The 13618-nt window shown below is 51.8% G+C and overlaps 1 protein-coding gene across 3 annotated transcripts in view; it reads left to right on the plus strand.

The window, feature by feature from the left end:
• The window catches only part of TECTA (tectorin alpha), a 31499-nt gene that overhangs the window by 1214 nt on the left and 16667 nt on the right, over positions 1-13618 (plus strand). For all 3 annotated transcript variants that reach the window (XR_008453399.1, XM_054086903.1, XM_054086904.1), the window contains exons 2-7: positions 524-1701; positions 2627-2691; positions 5968-6101; positions 7295-7582; positions 11977-12114; positions 12548-12713. Coding sequence is in view for 2 of the 3 variants with exons in the window: in XM_054086903.1 (XP_053942878.1) it covers positions 2628-2691; positions 5968-6101; positions 7295-7582; positions 11977-12114; positions 12548-12713 (790 nt within the window). In the remaining variant the exon portion in view is untranslated. The remainder of the gene's footprint in view (positions 1-523; positions 1702-2626; positions 2692-5967; positions 6102-7294; positions 7583-11976; positions 12115-12547; positions 12714-13618) is intronic.

Below are 13618 nucleotides of genomic sequence, written 5' to 3' on the forward strand. Positions count from 1 at the left end.
AGGAACCATCCCTGGAGGTGTTCCAGGCCAGGTTGGATGGGCCTCGGGCAGCCTGATCCAGCCGGAGGTGTCCCTGCCCATGGCAGGGGTTTAGAACGAGATGATCTTTAAGGTCCCTTCCAGCCCAAACTGTTCTATGATCCTGTGAGAGGTGGGGAGCGGGTGTACGAGGAGCGCAGGAGGAACACCTATCCTAGCAGGGAAAATAGGTTGTAAAAGGCCCTCACCCAGAAAGTCAGAAGGGCAATTCCTTCTTCCTCTAAGGTTGGGCAAACACGGCCGTGCTCCCACGCCACGTGCTGGGCTTGGAGCACCTCCTGTCTTAGCCGAGCCTTAGTGCAGGCTGGAGGCATCACCGGGTTCTACCCACTGCATCCTTCACCCCTCGGCCACTGTTTTGCCTCTCTCATCTGACGTGGATGTGGATGAAACTAAAGCAGAGAGCTTCTCTCAGGCGACAGATGGGGCTCAGGTGAGGAACTTTGGTCTCTGTAACGCCATTTAGGCTTACTGCCCTTGGCAGGTACTGCTCTCCGGGGCTCACAATGGTCCTGTACTCCTTCAGCGAGGACATGTGGCCATCGGCGGGGATGGAAATGCTCACCAAATGACTGCCGCAGCCAAACCCCAAGGAAAAGTAAGCATCCTTGGTAGTTGCTGAGCTCAGGTGGCCACAGTTTTGTCCCTTGAGGTAGTTCTGTATCTAACGCAGCCCTCAGGCTTGCAGGTACGTGATGGCATTACAGGTGGAGGGCAGGGGAGATGGAATTAGAGAAGAAGCTGGGCTGTGTGTTGCAGGAGAAGGGGGACAGTGTGGGAAGAGAACTTCACAGACACCTTCCCCAGCTGCTGCGGGTGTGACCTGCAGCCCGGACACCAGAGGCGGGGAAACCCCCGTGGAAAACGCAGGTTGTACAAGTAAAAACAGTAATAACACTCACAGCCGCCCCCCCGAAACTCCCCACTGCTTGAGCAAAAACATCCGCCAGCCCTTCCAGAGAGGATGGAAATGGGAACAGCAATGAAACCCTTCTCAGCAGACTGGGAGAGAGCATAAGAGGACTTAGACTGGGTAAGTTTTCCCTCTTCCACCTGTAAAAGCAGCAGTTGGCTGCAGAAAGTAAAGCAAGACTTGGATGGAAAAGTGACTGCATTGAGGCTGTGGGGCAGTGCCTTAGCGCGGGGCTTTAAGCACAGCACTGCTTAATGCTAATGCGGTAACATTATATAGATGGGGCTTTTTTTTTCCCTTACACAAAGGAGGAAGGGGCTCAATTCTTCCGAGCCAGGTTGTTTTTTCTTTCCTTCAGCGAAAAGCGATGCTGAACAGCACAGCCGCAAGCCCAGCTCCGGCTCACTGACATTCCCATCTGAATCCACCTGAAGGGGGTGAGCTTTCGGGGAAGAAAGAGGCTTCTTTCCCTCTCCAGGCCAGAATCTGATCTCCATATTAGTTTGGTGGTTACCAATAGAAGCAACAGTCGAGATTGCAACTCAACACGCCTCCACCCCTGAAACAACGCTGAAGAAAACGGACTTTTCAATTGCGAGAGCAGGGGGACTGAGACATTGTTTCAGTCATCAGCAATAATTGGCAAAGGAGGACCGGCATGCATTCTCCATTGACATAGGATTTCGACCCCGTCCACCAAGATCAGACTAAAATTTCAGTCCTGATTTCTCCTCTCGTCTACGGAACAGGTAGGTAATTTTTTTTTTTTCCCCATACCTAAGAAACTGTATTTCGGATGGAATATGTTAAATGAGGTATTCTTTATTGCCCATTGTGTTTCCCAAACGGTGCCAGTCTCACTCTTGCTTTTGGACCATCACAGCCTCCACTACTCATTGCCAGCTTGGTCTCTGCTAATGAATCCACAGCGGCTCAGATTTATGGTCTCTATAAAATCCTGTCATGCTCCCTTCATCTTTCCAAGACAGGCAATGTGGTAAAACTTTTCCTTGGTGGAATGAATTGTTCTCAACAGGGAGCACAGTTGCTGGGAGCAGGCTGCGGCCAGCGCTGAGGCAAGAAGCGGGGAGGAACTTTCCTTCCACCTTGTTTCGTGCTTTCTGAGCTCCAGTAACGGGAGTGAAGAGGGAATGATGTGGGACGGACGATGGCCTGTTCCCTCTGCAGTCCTGTGCTCTACGTGGATATGCTTAGGAGTTGGATCTGTTGGTCCCCATGCGTCATAGAAACAGATCCAGAGGGAGAGAAGAAAGAGGCGCCGGGTTTTGCAGCCCCTGTGTCCTCACAACTGAAATGCACGGGATATAGAATGCTGAGAAGGCAGAGAGGTTGGTCATGAAGCGAAGGCTGTACATAATGCACAGGTATAGTTTCTGTCTGAAGCCGATCACATCCTTTTCCAACATGTGCACGCATGCTGGGAGCACGCAGTGCCTTCCTGGGAGCTCTACGTGAGCCCTGTCTGCGTGTAATGAACAGAAATGATGGGCGAAGAACTTGAAGCAGGTGTTTTAGCGATATTTTTTATTGGTTTAATAATGAATAACAAAATGCCGCAGCAGTTGGGCAACTTTGGAAGCGACAGTGAGGTTTGCTTGAGGATACGTTTTCCTATCAATGTGATGCATATCCATTTTTTTTTCCTTCTTGCAGGATGAACAAGCAATTGTTTCTCAGAACCTGGGTGACCCTTTTGGTGCTAACTGCGCGGCAGCGAGGTGAGTGTCTCCCACTCGGGTGCTGGGAGGGCAATGCTTATCAGTTGTGCTGGGAAAATGGTTCCTTCGGAGTGCCCAGAGACCTCAAAAGCATGGAGGGCTCGGAAAATACACCCAGCCCTTGGCTGGAGCAAGAACAAGCGCCAGGGTGAACTTGATGTTCCCCACGGAGAGGGAGGGACTCTAGATTTTAACGGTGAGCGCTAAGCAGGGAGGTCGGTGTGCCTTCACGGGTGAGTACAGGGGCCAATTCTGCACGAGTGAGAGCTTGCGTGGTGTGAGACGGATCGGCAGCCTGCGCAAATGGCCCTCGCTTCATTGAGAGCAATGAAGCAGTGATGGTTTACATGGAACGAGGAGCTGGCATGCTGCGCTGAACAGGAAGCTGACAAAGCCAGCAGGAGATCGAGGCCACAGAAGTTGTTGAGCTCAGTGAGCATTTAACATATGTTTGCATATTTATCATCTATACAGCCCTGTGTGTGCACACAGGGCAATCCAGAGGCTGCGCGGGTCTGGCTGGTCACTAGGAAACAGGAGTTTGAAACATTGCTGGTGTTGGGGCTGCTGAGCAGGGTGAACGTCCAGGAAAGGGCAAAGTGGCTGAGCGGTAGCAAAATGCCAGAGTTTGCAGGCAGTGAGGTTTCCCTGGGTGCTCGTGGAGAGCATCCGACAGCAGAGATGCCTCTGGTGGGGTCACAGGTCTGCAGCCCATGGCAGAGGCGTCCTGGAGGTCCCTAAAGGCATCCTGGGGGATCCTAGAGGTGTTCTGGTGGTCCCTATAGGGGTCCTGGGGTTTCTAGAGGGGTCCTGAGGGGCTCTAGAGGGGTTTTGGTGGACCCTAAAGGAGTCCTGAGGGTCCAAGAATGGTTCTGGTGGTCTCTAGAGGCATCCTGGGGGTCCAAGAGGGATCCTGGAGTTTCTGGAGTGTTGCCATCTGGGCTGGATGAGGCCCTGAGCAGCCTGCTCTAACGGTAGGGTCAGCCCTGCTTTGGGCAGGAGGTGAGACCAACCAGCAGCCAAGGATCTCTTCCATGCTGTAATTTTCTATAATGTTGAAAACACAGGAGCAGCTCGCCGGTCTTGTGGAGTCATTAATCTTTGTCATGTTTCAATTTGTAGAAGGGCAAGCAGAGCTGATCCGGGCTGGAAAGCCTCTGTAGTTTGACAGTGATGTGACTGATGTGCGCTGCGTGGATGGTACTGGATGTGGGGCCAACTTGAGGACTTCTGGCAAAGGAACCCGGAGCCGGGGAGTAGGGAATTCTGGAAACAATTTCCCAGGTTTGCTGTTGGGTGGCTGTCAGGCTGAGGACAGACAGCTCAGGTTCTCTTTCCTCATGTGGGACAACAAAGCCACACCTCGAGCCCTGGTTCAGTTCTGGCCCCTCACTACAAGAAAGACACTGAGGGGCTGGAGTGAGCCCAGAGAAGGGGAACGGAGCTGGGGAAGGGTCTGGAGCCCGGGGGCTCTGGGAGCGGCTGAGGGACCTGGGGCTGTTGAGGATGAGGGGAGACCTCATGGCTCTCTGCAGCTCCTGGAAAGGAGGTTGTGGTGAGGCAGGTGCTGGGCTCTGCTCCCCCGTAACAAGGGCTAGGACAGGATGAAATGGCCTCAAGTTGTGCCAGGGGAGGTTTAATCTGGATAGAAGAAAAATCTTCTTACTGACAGAGGGTCAGGTGAAGCCCCGGCAGAGGCTGCCCAGGGCAGCGGGGGAGTCTCCGTCCCTGGAGGGGTTCAAAAACACGTAGACGTGGCACTCTGTGGCACGTAGGCACAGTGGTGGTGGGCTGATGGTTGGACTGGATGATCTTAGAGGTCTTTTCCAACCTTAATGATTCTATGATAAATGAGGCTGCCAATTCACCCACGGGAAATGCCACTGGGGCAAAACTGGTGCTTAGTGGGGCCCGCTGGGCTGCTCGGCTGGATGTGGTGATGCACGCAATGGTGTGGCATTGTGGCCAAAGAGGTCGGCACCGAGAAGTTTCTGCTGAGGTTTCCTGTTTAAAACAGAAGTAAAATCCGTGTCTTGCAGCTGCACCACAGCTGTAATAACTTGTCAGGTGTGTAACAGCTGTGAAACGACTCCTTTAACTGCTGGCAGACAGGAGTTTTACTGCAGCCTGTTGGATGTACCAGCGAAACCAGGCCTGCCGCTCGGACAGTGCCACGCGCCACCTCCCTTCATGTCTGTCACTCTGGCAACACGCGTGTGCCTGAGGGAGTCGGGATGCCAGTGGGTTAAGCCAGGCTTCTCCTTGTCTCCTTTCCCTGAAACTGAACCAGTTAAGCCTGTGAAGAAGGGTCAGAATGCAACTCTCCCCGCTCCCAGGCAGTTTTGAGCAGGGAGCATCCTTGGGGCGCTAGGAGAGAGCATCCCCCAGCTCGGGCAACACCGAGAGCCCTCCTGCACCCATACCGGCGGGATGCAGAGCACGCAGTCCTCGCCTGGAGGGCCCTGAACAGCGCTGGGTAAGGCTTATAGGAAATAAAAGCATGTCCTGAATCCAGGTGAACAGAGCCAGGATTGTTCAGAGCCCGGTGGCTCATGTCAGCCAAGATTGAATGTTGTGAGGACAGGGCGCTGCTTTTCTACATCAAAGAGGGAAGACAGGGAGGAAAATCCAGCAGAATTGCTGTGAGGAACCACAGCCGTAGCTGACTGCAAGGCACGGAGGGTGATTTGACAGCGGAGATCTGGCAGGGGTTGGAATGGGAAAGGACATGTGCCCTAGGGCCAGAAGTGCCCGCTTGCGACTCAAGCTGGTGGATTTTAGCCTGGTAGGAAGCACTAGGCTTGTATTGAAACACGCCCAAACCATCTTCTGAAATGATTTTAGGAGACAACTTCGGACAGTGAAGAACAAACCTAATTTTGCCAGCAAGCGTTGGAGCAGTCGTGACACCTTGGGCTGTGACCCCATGCCAGGAGCACTCGGGTCTGGTGGGGAGGGCTCTGCTGTGCAGGCATCGCAGCCAAGTCCTGGTTTGGCCATCGCAGCCAAGTCCTGGTTTGGGTAGTTGCTGTTAGCCTGACACCTCACACACCCCCAAAGTCTCACGTGGCTTAGGTCAGGCTGGTGGCCAGCAGACCTTCAGCAGCCCCAGTGCATCCATGCCGAGGAAGGAGGTGAGGGCAAGGCAGCAATTTTGCTCCTCACAGGAGGTCAGCTTTTGGGGGCAGGCAACCCTGGGGGCCCTGACGTGGCCTATCTGAAGTCAGGACCAGTCCTGACATTGCTTTAGGGACTCTCTTCTCTTTCTTCTTCCAGCTCACGCCATGGCAAGTCTGTATCCATTCTGGCAGAACGACACAAAAACGCCCAAAGTCGATGATGGAAGCTCTCCTGAGATCAAGATCTCTGTCCCATTCATCTTTTTTGGAGCCCCGTACAGAAGCATTTATGTAAGTGGAGAAGCAGACCTTGCCCTTACTCTTTTCCTTGCCATCAGCGGCTGCATTTTAAACTTACTCTCTCCATTGTCAGGAATTGGAAGATTTATTAGCGCCTACCTGACAAGTTCTTAGATTTCATGAACTGATAGGTTTTATGATTAAGAAAGTCAAAGGTATATTTAATGGGCTAATGTTCACGGGGAAGGAATATAAAAGGCAATAAATTTTCTTCACAGGTGATTAAATGGTACAGTAAAGCGAAGGCCTTGACACAAGGAACATTATTCCTGTTACATGACAAGAAACAAGAACATGCAGAGACCCACAGAGGCAAAAAAAAAAAGGGCAGTGATGTGGACCCATATGTAGGTGCCTGAGACAAGGACAGGCGGTGGCTGTTCTCATGGGGTGCCACAGCGAGAGCGTGGCGAAGGGGATGGCGGCTCCTCCAGGCGGGGCCAAGACAGGGTTCACCAGAGAGCACCAAACCAGCACTTTAGACAGGCTAAGTCAGCGTGACCGTATGCCAGATCCCAGGTGCATCCAGGCTCTGTGGGTATGCCTGGTTCAGGGGGGGATATAAACATGCCAGCCTGGCAGGTTCATAAGACAGATGAAGACTCCCTTGTTCTCCTGCCTGCCTGGCTCCTATCTGTACATGGCAATCCTGGGAAAGCAGGAGTCATGGAGTGGTTGGAAGGGACCCTAAAGTCCATCCAGTCCCACCCCCTGCCATGGGCAGGGACACCTCCCACTGGATCAGGGGCTCCAAGCCCCATCCAACCTGGAACCCCTCCAGGGATGGGGCAGCCACCACTGCTCTGGGCACCCTGGGCCAGGGCCACCCCACCCTCGCAGCAAAACATTCCTTCTAAGATCTCATCTCAATCTCCCCTCTTTCAGTTTAAAACCATTTCACCTCATCCTATCCCTGCACTCTTTGATCAAGAGCCCCTCCCCAGCTTTCCTGGAGCCCCTTTCAGTACTTTTATCCCACTTGGGACTTCCTACACTCAGCCTTTTGGCCACCACCAGGGCCATGAGGTTGGATCTCTGCCTAGATGGTCAGACTGTCTCACCAGGTGTCATTATTATAAGCCACCTTCTGACAAAAATCATTCCCCCATACTTTTTTTGACAGACTAATGGCTTTCTGCTCCCTGCAAAGGCTTGTTCGAACAAAACCATGTCCCTTTGTGCAGGTCAACAACAACGGTGTGATTTCCTTCAATGCACTTGTCAGCCAGTTCACGCCAGAAGCCTTCCCCTTGACGGACGGACGGGCCTTCGTTGCGCCCTTTTGGGCAGACGTGCACAACGGCATCCGGGGAGAAATCTACTACAGGGAGAGCACAGACCCCGAGCTGCTGAGGAGAGCCTCCAAAGACATCCGCAAGCACTTCAAAGACATGTCCTCTTTCTCTGCCACCTGGATCTTCATTGTCACCTGGGAAGAAGTCACTTTCTATGGAGGAAGCAGCACGACTCCAGTAAGAGCTATCAGCTGTAGTTCTTGATGGGTGGTGTTTGATGACTGAATTTTGTGTGTGTATATACATATCTCTATCTGACCTTTGTGAGTAAACCTGAGTAACCCACTTTGTGTTCCTCAGTTCCATTTTGGGCACCATGGTCCTTTTGCTTTCTCCCTGACAGCCCGTATAAGCCTTGCTCCCTGCTCTCAGATCTCCCGGGAAAGCATCACCCCTGTGTTTGCAGGCAGCGCGCCTGAACAAGGCTCTGACACCAGTTAGGAGTTTTTGATCGTGCTGTGGTTATTTTTTGTTAGGTTCCATTTTTCCTCTGTACTGGGAAACGCGATCTCCACCTTGCCTGTGCTTCCACAGCAATAAAACAGAGCTCCTTGTGCCTTCCAGGCACTGCGGAAAAAAGGCCTTTATAAAGAGGCCAAAGTTTTAGCATTGAACTGTAGCTCTGCCGAGATATAGAATGGTTTGGGTTGGAAGAGACCTTAAAGATTCTCTTGTTCCAACCCCCTGCCATGGGCAGGGACACCTCCCACCAGATCAGGCTGCTCAAGGCTCCATCCAACCTGGCCTTGAAATAAAAACCTCTTGAGGCTCCCATCAACTTCTGTGCTGTGAATTTAAGGAGTTTGAATTCATGTTATCATGGCAGTAATGTTGGGTGAGACCCAGAAGCACCCAGGAGCAACCGGCTCGGTGTGGAAAACAGCCTGACTGAGCGCGCGGCATCCAGGCGTGTAGGCAGAGAGCAGGCTCCTCCTGAGACGGCGACACAGCAAGCGGTGCCCAGGGATGGAGCAGAGAGTAAGAGGGATGCTAAAATACTCATGCATTCGCATCCTGTCCTGAAGTGGGACAGGAGGGCAGCTCCCTGCTGACCCCTTCATGCTGGGTCAGGTCTGTCCATAACAGAGCTCCAGGATGGGGCTTGGAGCCCCTGATCCAGTGGGAGGTGTCCCTACCCATGGCAGGGGGTGGAACTGGATGGGCTTTGAGGTTCCTTCACATCCCAAACCATTCCATGATAAACTGGCCCCACATTCAGCTCACATGTACCTGGGATGTGGTGTGGGTCTGCTTGGTTTTGCACCCCAAGCTCACCTTGCAAGGCCACGGCAGCTTTGAAATGAAGCTAAGGTCATTATTTGCTCCTTGCCTCTATGAGGACAGTGAGCTGCTCTGACAGAAAAGGCCTGAGTTCAGGAATATGTGGTAAATTAAGTTTTGGAAATAATCCACCCTCTGAGGAGCTGGAGAGAGGAAAGAGAAAACAGGAGCTTTAATTTGAATTTATTTGGCAAAAAAAAAGCCCTTTTCCTTTCAAACATGTGATGGCTTTTTCTGCAGCAGAGGCTGAAATGCTCTCTCCCCATCACTAATCAAAGACAGCAGTGAGAGCATCTTGTAGGAAAGGGTTGAACGGCTGCTCTGAGATACGAAGGGGAAAACCAAAGGGAATTCTGACAGCATTTTTGTGATGACAACTGCCCTGTCTGCATGGGGAAACCCATCCAGACTGACCAGAGTCATCCAGCACCTCAGCCCTGGTAGCTCTTATATTCCCAGAATGTGTGAGCTGTATCTGAGAGGATGGGGATGTGATGGATTTCAGGGCACGTTGCTGGCAGAGCCTGGGCAGAAGCTTGGGGTGCAGAGAGCGAGCGACATCCCTGCTATTGCATGGGGAAAGGGTTGTGAGGCTTACCCTGTGTGCTGTGAGTGCAGAAAGCCGGGTTCTTCTGTCTCAAGGAGCTGGCTGTGATAAACAGTTCAGCTTTTTCCCATTTGTTAGAAAGGCCTGGGATTTAACACATTTTTTTTTTTGCCAGCCCTGGCAGTGGTTGCAGAAAAAAAACCCCACATATATATATATATTTGCAGACAGCAAGCAATATAGAGATTCGTGTATTGCCTGAAGAATTACATTTGCAACACAATACAATTTATTTTGTTATAGAGCAGCCTTCCCGTTCAATAGCGGCCAGGGCGCCGAGTTGGCATGCGGAATAGCATGATGCAACTTAAGCAGGGAATTCATCGCAATGCAGAAAAGCTGCAGGAAACAATTTTGTGAATGTGGCCTTGGGGACGCTGCGGTTACCGTCTCTTAATGATGGCCGAGCAGATGGGTTTGGTTTCTGAGAGCCTTGTTACATGGCCAGAGCGCTCCATGTGTCTTTGGCCCTCAGCACGAACAAGGATGTGTTTATGGTTCTACAAGTGCTTCTAATGAGGAGATCTGAAATATTCTGGTACCAGGTCAGCTCTTGTCAAGTCCAGATGGGCTCCTGACCAGAGCAGGGTTTGTTGCTCCATCAGAGAACCCTTATTTGCACTATCCTGCCTTTATCTGTTAGTGCCTTCTGAGCTGTGGCTTTCAGTTCTGGAGTCCAGAGCACAGGATGGACATGGATTTGTTAGACCGAGTCCAGAGGAAGTCACGGAGATGATCTGAGAGCTGCAGCACCTCCCATACAAGGAAGGGCTGGGAGAGTTGGGGTTGTTCAGCCTGGAGAAGAGAAGCTTCCAGTGCTGAAAGGGGCTCCAGGAAAGCTGGGGAGGGGCTCTGGATCAGGGGGTGCGGGGACAGGCCAAGAGAAAACAATTTTTAGACTGAAAGAGGGGAGACTGAGATGAGATCTTAGGCAGAAATGTTTTGCTGTGAGGGTGGGGAGGCCCTGGCCCAGGGTGCCCAGAGCAGTGGTGGCTGCCCCATCCCTGGAGGGGTTCCAGGCCAGGTTGGATGGGGCTCGGAGCCCCTGATCCAGTGGGAGGTGTCCCTGCCCATGGCAGGAGGTGGGACTGGATGGGCTTTGAGGTTGCTTCCGACCCAAACAATTCCATGATTCTATGATCTTACTGTGGTAGAGAAAGACTTGGCAAAGGCGGGCAAAGGTGCTGAGGAGACGAAGAGAAAACTGGTCATAGGAGGCAGAATCCCAGGGAAAGGAGGCTGGAAATGATGAGTGGAAATGATGGCTTCTGTTCATTGGCTCTCCCACTTGCCCTGGTATGAACTATGCCATTTGCTGCTGTCATGAGGCAGCTCTGCCCACACCTCTCGCTCTCCCTGACAGCTTGTACAGGCTGCTTTGCCTCCATTTCCAAGATTTCTCATGGGAGGAGCCTAATGCGCCCTGGAAGTGACTTCCCTGGTGGCATGAAGGTAGTGACTGCAACCGTGGGATCCCCTCCTCAGTCTTCAGGAGTTTGTGCTCACTGAGACTAGAACTACAGGGTTCGATGTAAGGGGATGTGAAGTGATGCAGTGATCCTCAGCCCCTCAGCGCTCCGGTGTCACCACTTTGTCCTTTAGCACATGGGACCTTTGTTAACACGGAGCAGCAAAGCTTTAGCCGGCAGGATAAGAATTGGTGCGTGCCTCTGAGGCAGGAGGAGCAGTCATTTATCATGGCATATCCCAGCACAGCGTTGTTTAGGGCAGGCAGGGATGGGAAAGACAGGAAAATGCATAATGCTGAGAGAAGCGATTTCTTTTATCATAGAATCATAGAATAGACTGGGTTGGAAGGGACCTTAAAGTTCATCCAGTTCAAGTCCCCTGCCAGGGGCAGGGACACCTCCCACTGGATCAGGCTGCTCGAAGTCCCATCCAACAACTCCACGGATGGGGCAGCCACCACTGCTCTGGGAAACCCACTCCAGTGTCTCACCAGTTCCCAGTGATGACCTCTCAGTGGTTTTTAGTTCCCAGTGATGACCTCCACTACTGGATCTGCATGGATGGAGGGGTATCTCAAGGAGGGAGGCCTTTTCTGTCTTTCTATGCGACTATAAGAGGGAAGAGCTCAGGCTATGCCACTCTCACTGGCTGGCAGAATGTCCCCTTCTCCTGTGGGACTTGGGATGTCAGTCACATGGACGTATCTGGAGTCTGGGGAGGTTGGAAATGCAGAGTCATTTCAAGTGAAAGAAAGAAATGCAAGCAGTGGATGGAGCAGGTAGCGAGGGGATTTGGCAGCCGAGCAAAGCACATCATATACATGGTTGTTTTGGATGTAATCCACCGTTAACGGTATTGTAGGATATGAATGCAGAAGGTAAGATAATGCGGCGAGGAATAAAGCTAAGATAGGCTAATGGAAGATAACAAGTCATAACAACCCAAATCCTGCTGACTGCTTTTTCTCCGCGAGCTTATTCTCGTGCTGCCATCTATTGGCGTTAAATTAGATCGGAGATGGTCCTGTTGTCCTTCCAGGTGGGGGTCGGTGGTGGGATGGGAGCTGATGGAAGGTGAGGGTATTTCAGATCTCATTTGGCTTCTACGAGGCTCTTCTGTCTTGTTTGGGCCAGAGATGAAGGTGGCAGAAGGGCAGGCATGCAGTGTAAGAAAAGTGGTCTCACCGCATGAATGCGCTCATGGTTTTCAACAGGTAAACACTTTCCAAGCTGTCCTGATCACAGACGGATTGTCATCTTTTGCCCTATTTAACTACCATGAAATCAGCTGGACCACGGGCACAGCCAGCGGAGGGGACCCCCTGACTGGTCTCGGCGGGGTGATGGCCCAGGTGAGGCTCCTGCTCCTGTATCTCCATCCCCATTGAGGTCTTGGATGGCTGCCTGAAGCTTTCACAACATATCCATGCTTGCTCATGCCACGTGGTCCCTCAGCATGCCCAGCACTGCCCTTGCAAGCCCACTGCTGGGCACAGTGGGACAAGGGCTTCAAAATTTGGTGTCAATCCATCTCTTCAAGGGAGGTGGGGTTCCCTGCTTCCATCTGCTGCTTCCTCACTTTATCTTGGCCACTAAATACACACCTATAGTAAATATACATACTTGTAGTATCTGTTGAGCTCTGCACTCACATCCAAACTGTCTGAAAAGGCACTTTAAAAGTAAAGACGATAGAGTCGGGAGTTCTTGTGGGGGGCAAAGAAATGCAGCATTGCTTTCCCCTAGCAAAGGTGTGTGATGTATTCTGCTCACTCTCTGTTTCAGGCTGGTTTCAACGGTGGAAACTTCACCAACTTCTTTAGCATTCCAGGCTCTAGAACCCCTGACATAGTCAATATTGAAGAAACGACCAACGTTAACATCCCTGGGCGCTGGGCTTTCAAAATAGATGGCAGAGAAATAGATCCAGCCAATGGCTGCAGCCTGAGAGGTAAGGGGGAAGCAGCACTGCTGGGTTTCACAGTTCGGGGTGCAGCGTAGATAAAGGTAATGCTGTTAGGATGCTGGTGGAGAGGTGCCTGACTGCTGGGCTGCTGTGCAATTGGTGGTGTTGCCAAAGCATCAGCTGCAGCTGCAGGGGCAGAACTACGCGAGCAGGGTTCGGGTCCACACACACCTTTGAGTGACTGCACGCAGCACAGAGCCATCACCAGACCTCTAGAGATAATTGTCAGTCTGCCCATAGCAAAAGGCTGACACCTTGCAGAGTGCACAGAGAGCTTGGTCCTTCGTGTCAGTACGGGCATGTCTTGTTCAGCAGGAGAGCAACTTCAGTGGTGTATGTGAAGAAGCCATCATCAGCCCTTTGTCTGCCCTTTGTCTCGGCTGGTGTGGCCTCTCCAGAGGGATGTTGGCATGCTCACAGCTGGCCAGATGCAGCTTTTTTCCTTCCCAGAACCCTAACCCGAAGGCTGATGGAACTCAAGTGTTTTGCAGGATCAGAATGCCAATGAGCCATTCTTTTCTGTGACACTGATGGTAACAAAGAGAAAGACTGGGCACAGCAGTTTTCTCTTGCACCCAGAGTCGGAAACTTGATGGTGTGGTTCCATTTCCCTTGTTTCTGCAGGAGGAATAGCAGGTTTCTGGGCAGGACAAATGCCCTGTCCCTGCACCAGTTACACTGTCTGTGTGTCTCACTGACAGCATACAGATATAAAGGGATTAATAGATGCACACAGCAAGTGCAGAGACTCTGCTGTAGAGAGATTACTGTGATGCCATTTGACAAATAAAACTGTCAGGAGGGTTCACTGTGCTCCAGGAGTCTTTCCAGCAAGACAGGATTGTAATTGCATAGAATCATGGAATGGTTTGGGTTGGAAGGGACCTCAA

The sequence above is a fragment of the Cuculus canorus genome, chromosome 23, assembly GCF_017976375.1.
Source record: "Cuculus canorus isolate bCucCan1 chromosome 23, bCucCan1.pri, whole genome shotgun sequence".
Taxonomy (NCBI): Eukaryota; Metazoa; Chordata; class Aves; order Cuculiformes; family Cuculidae; genus Cuculus; species Cuculus canorus.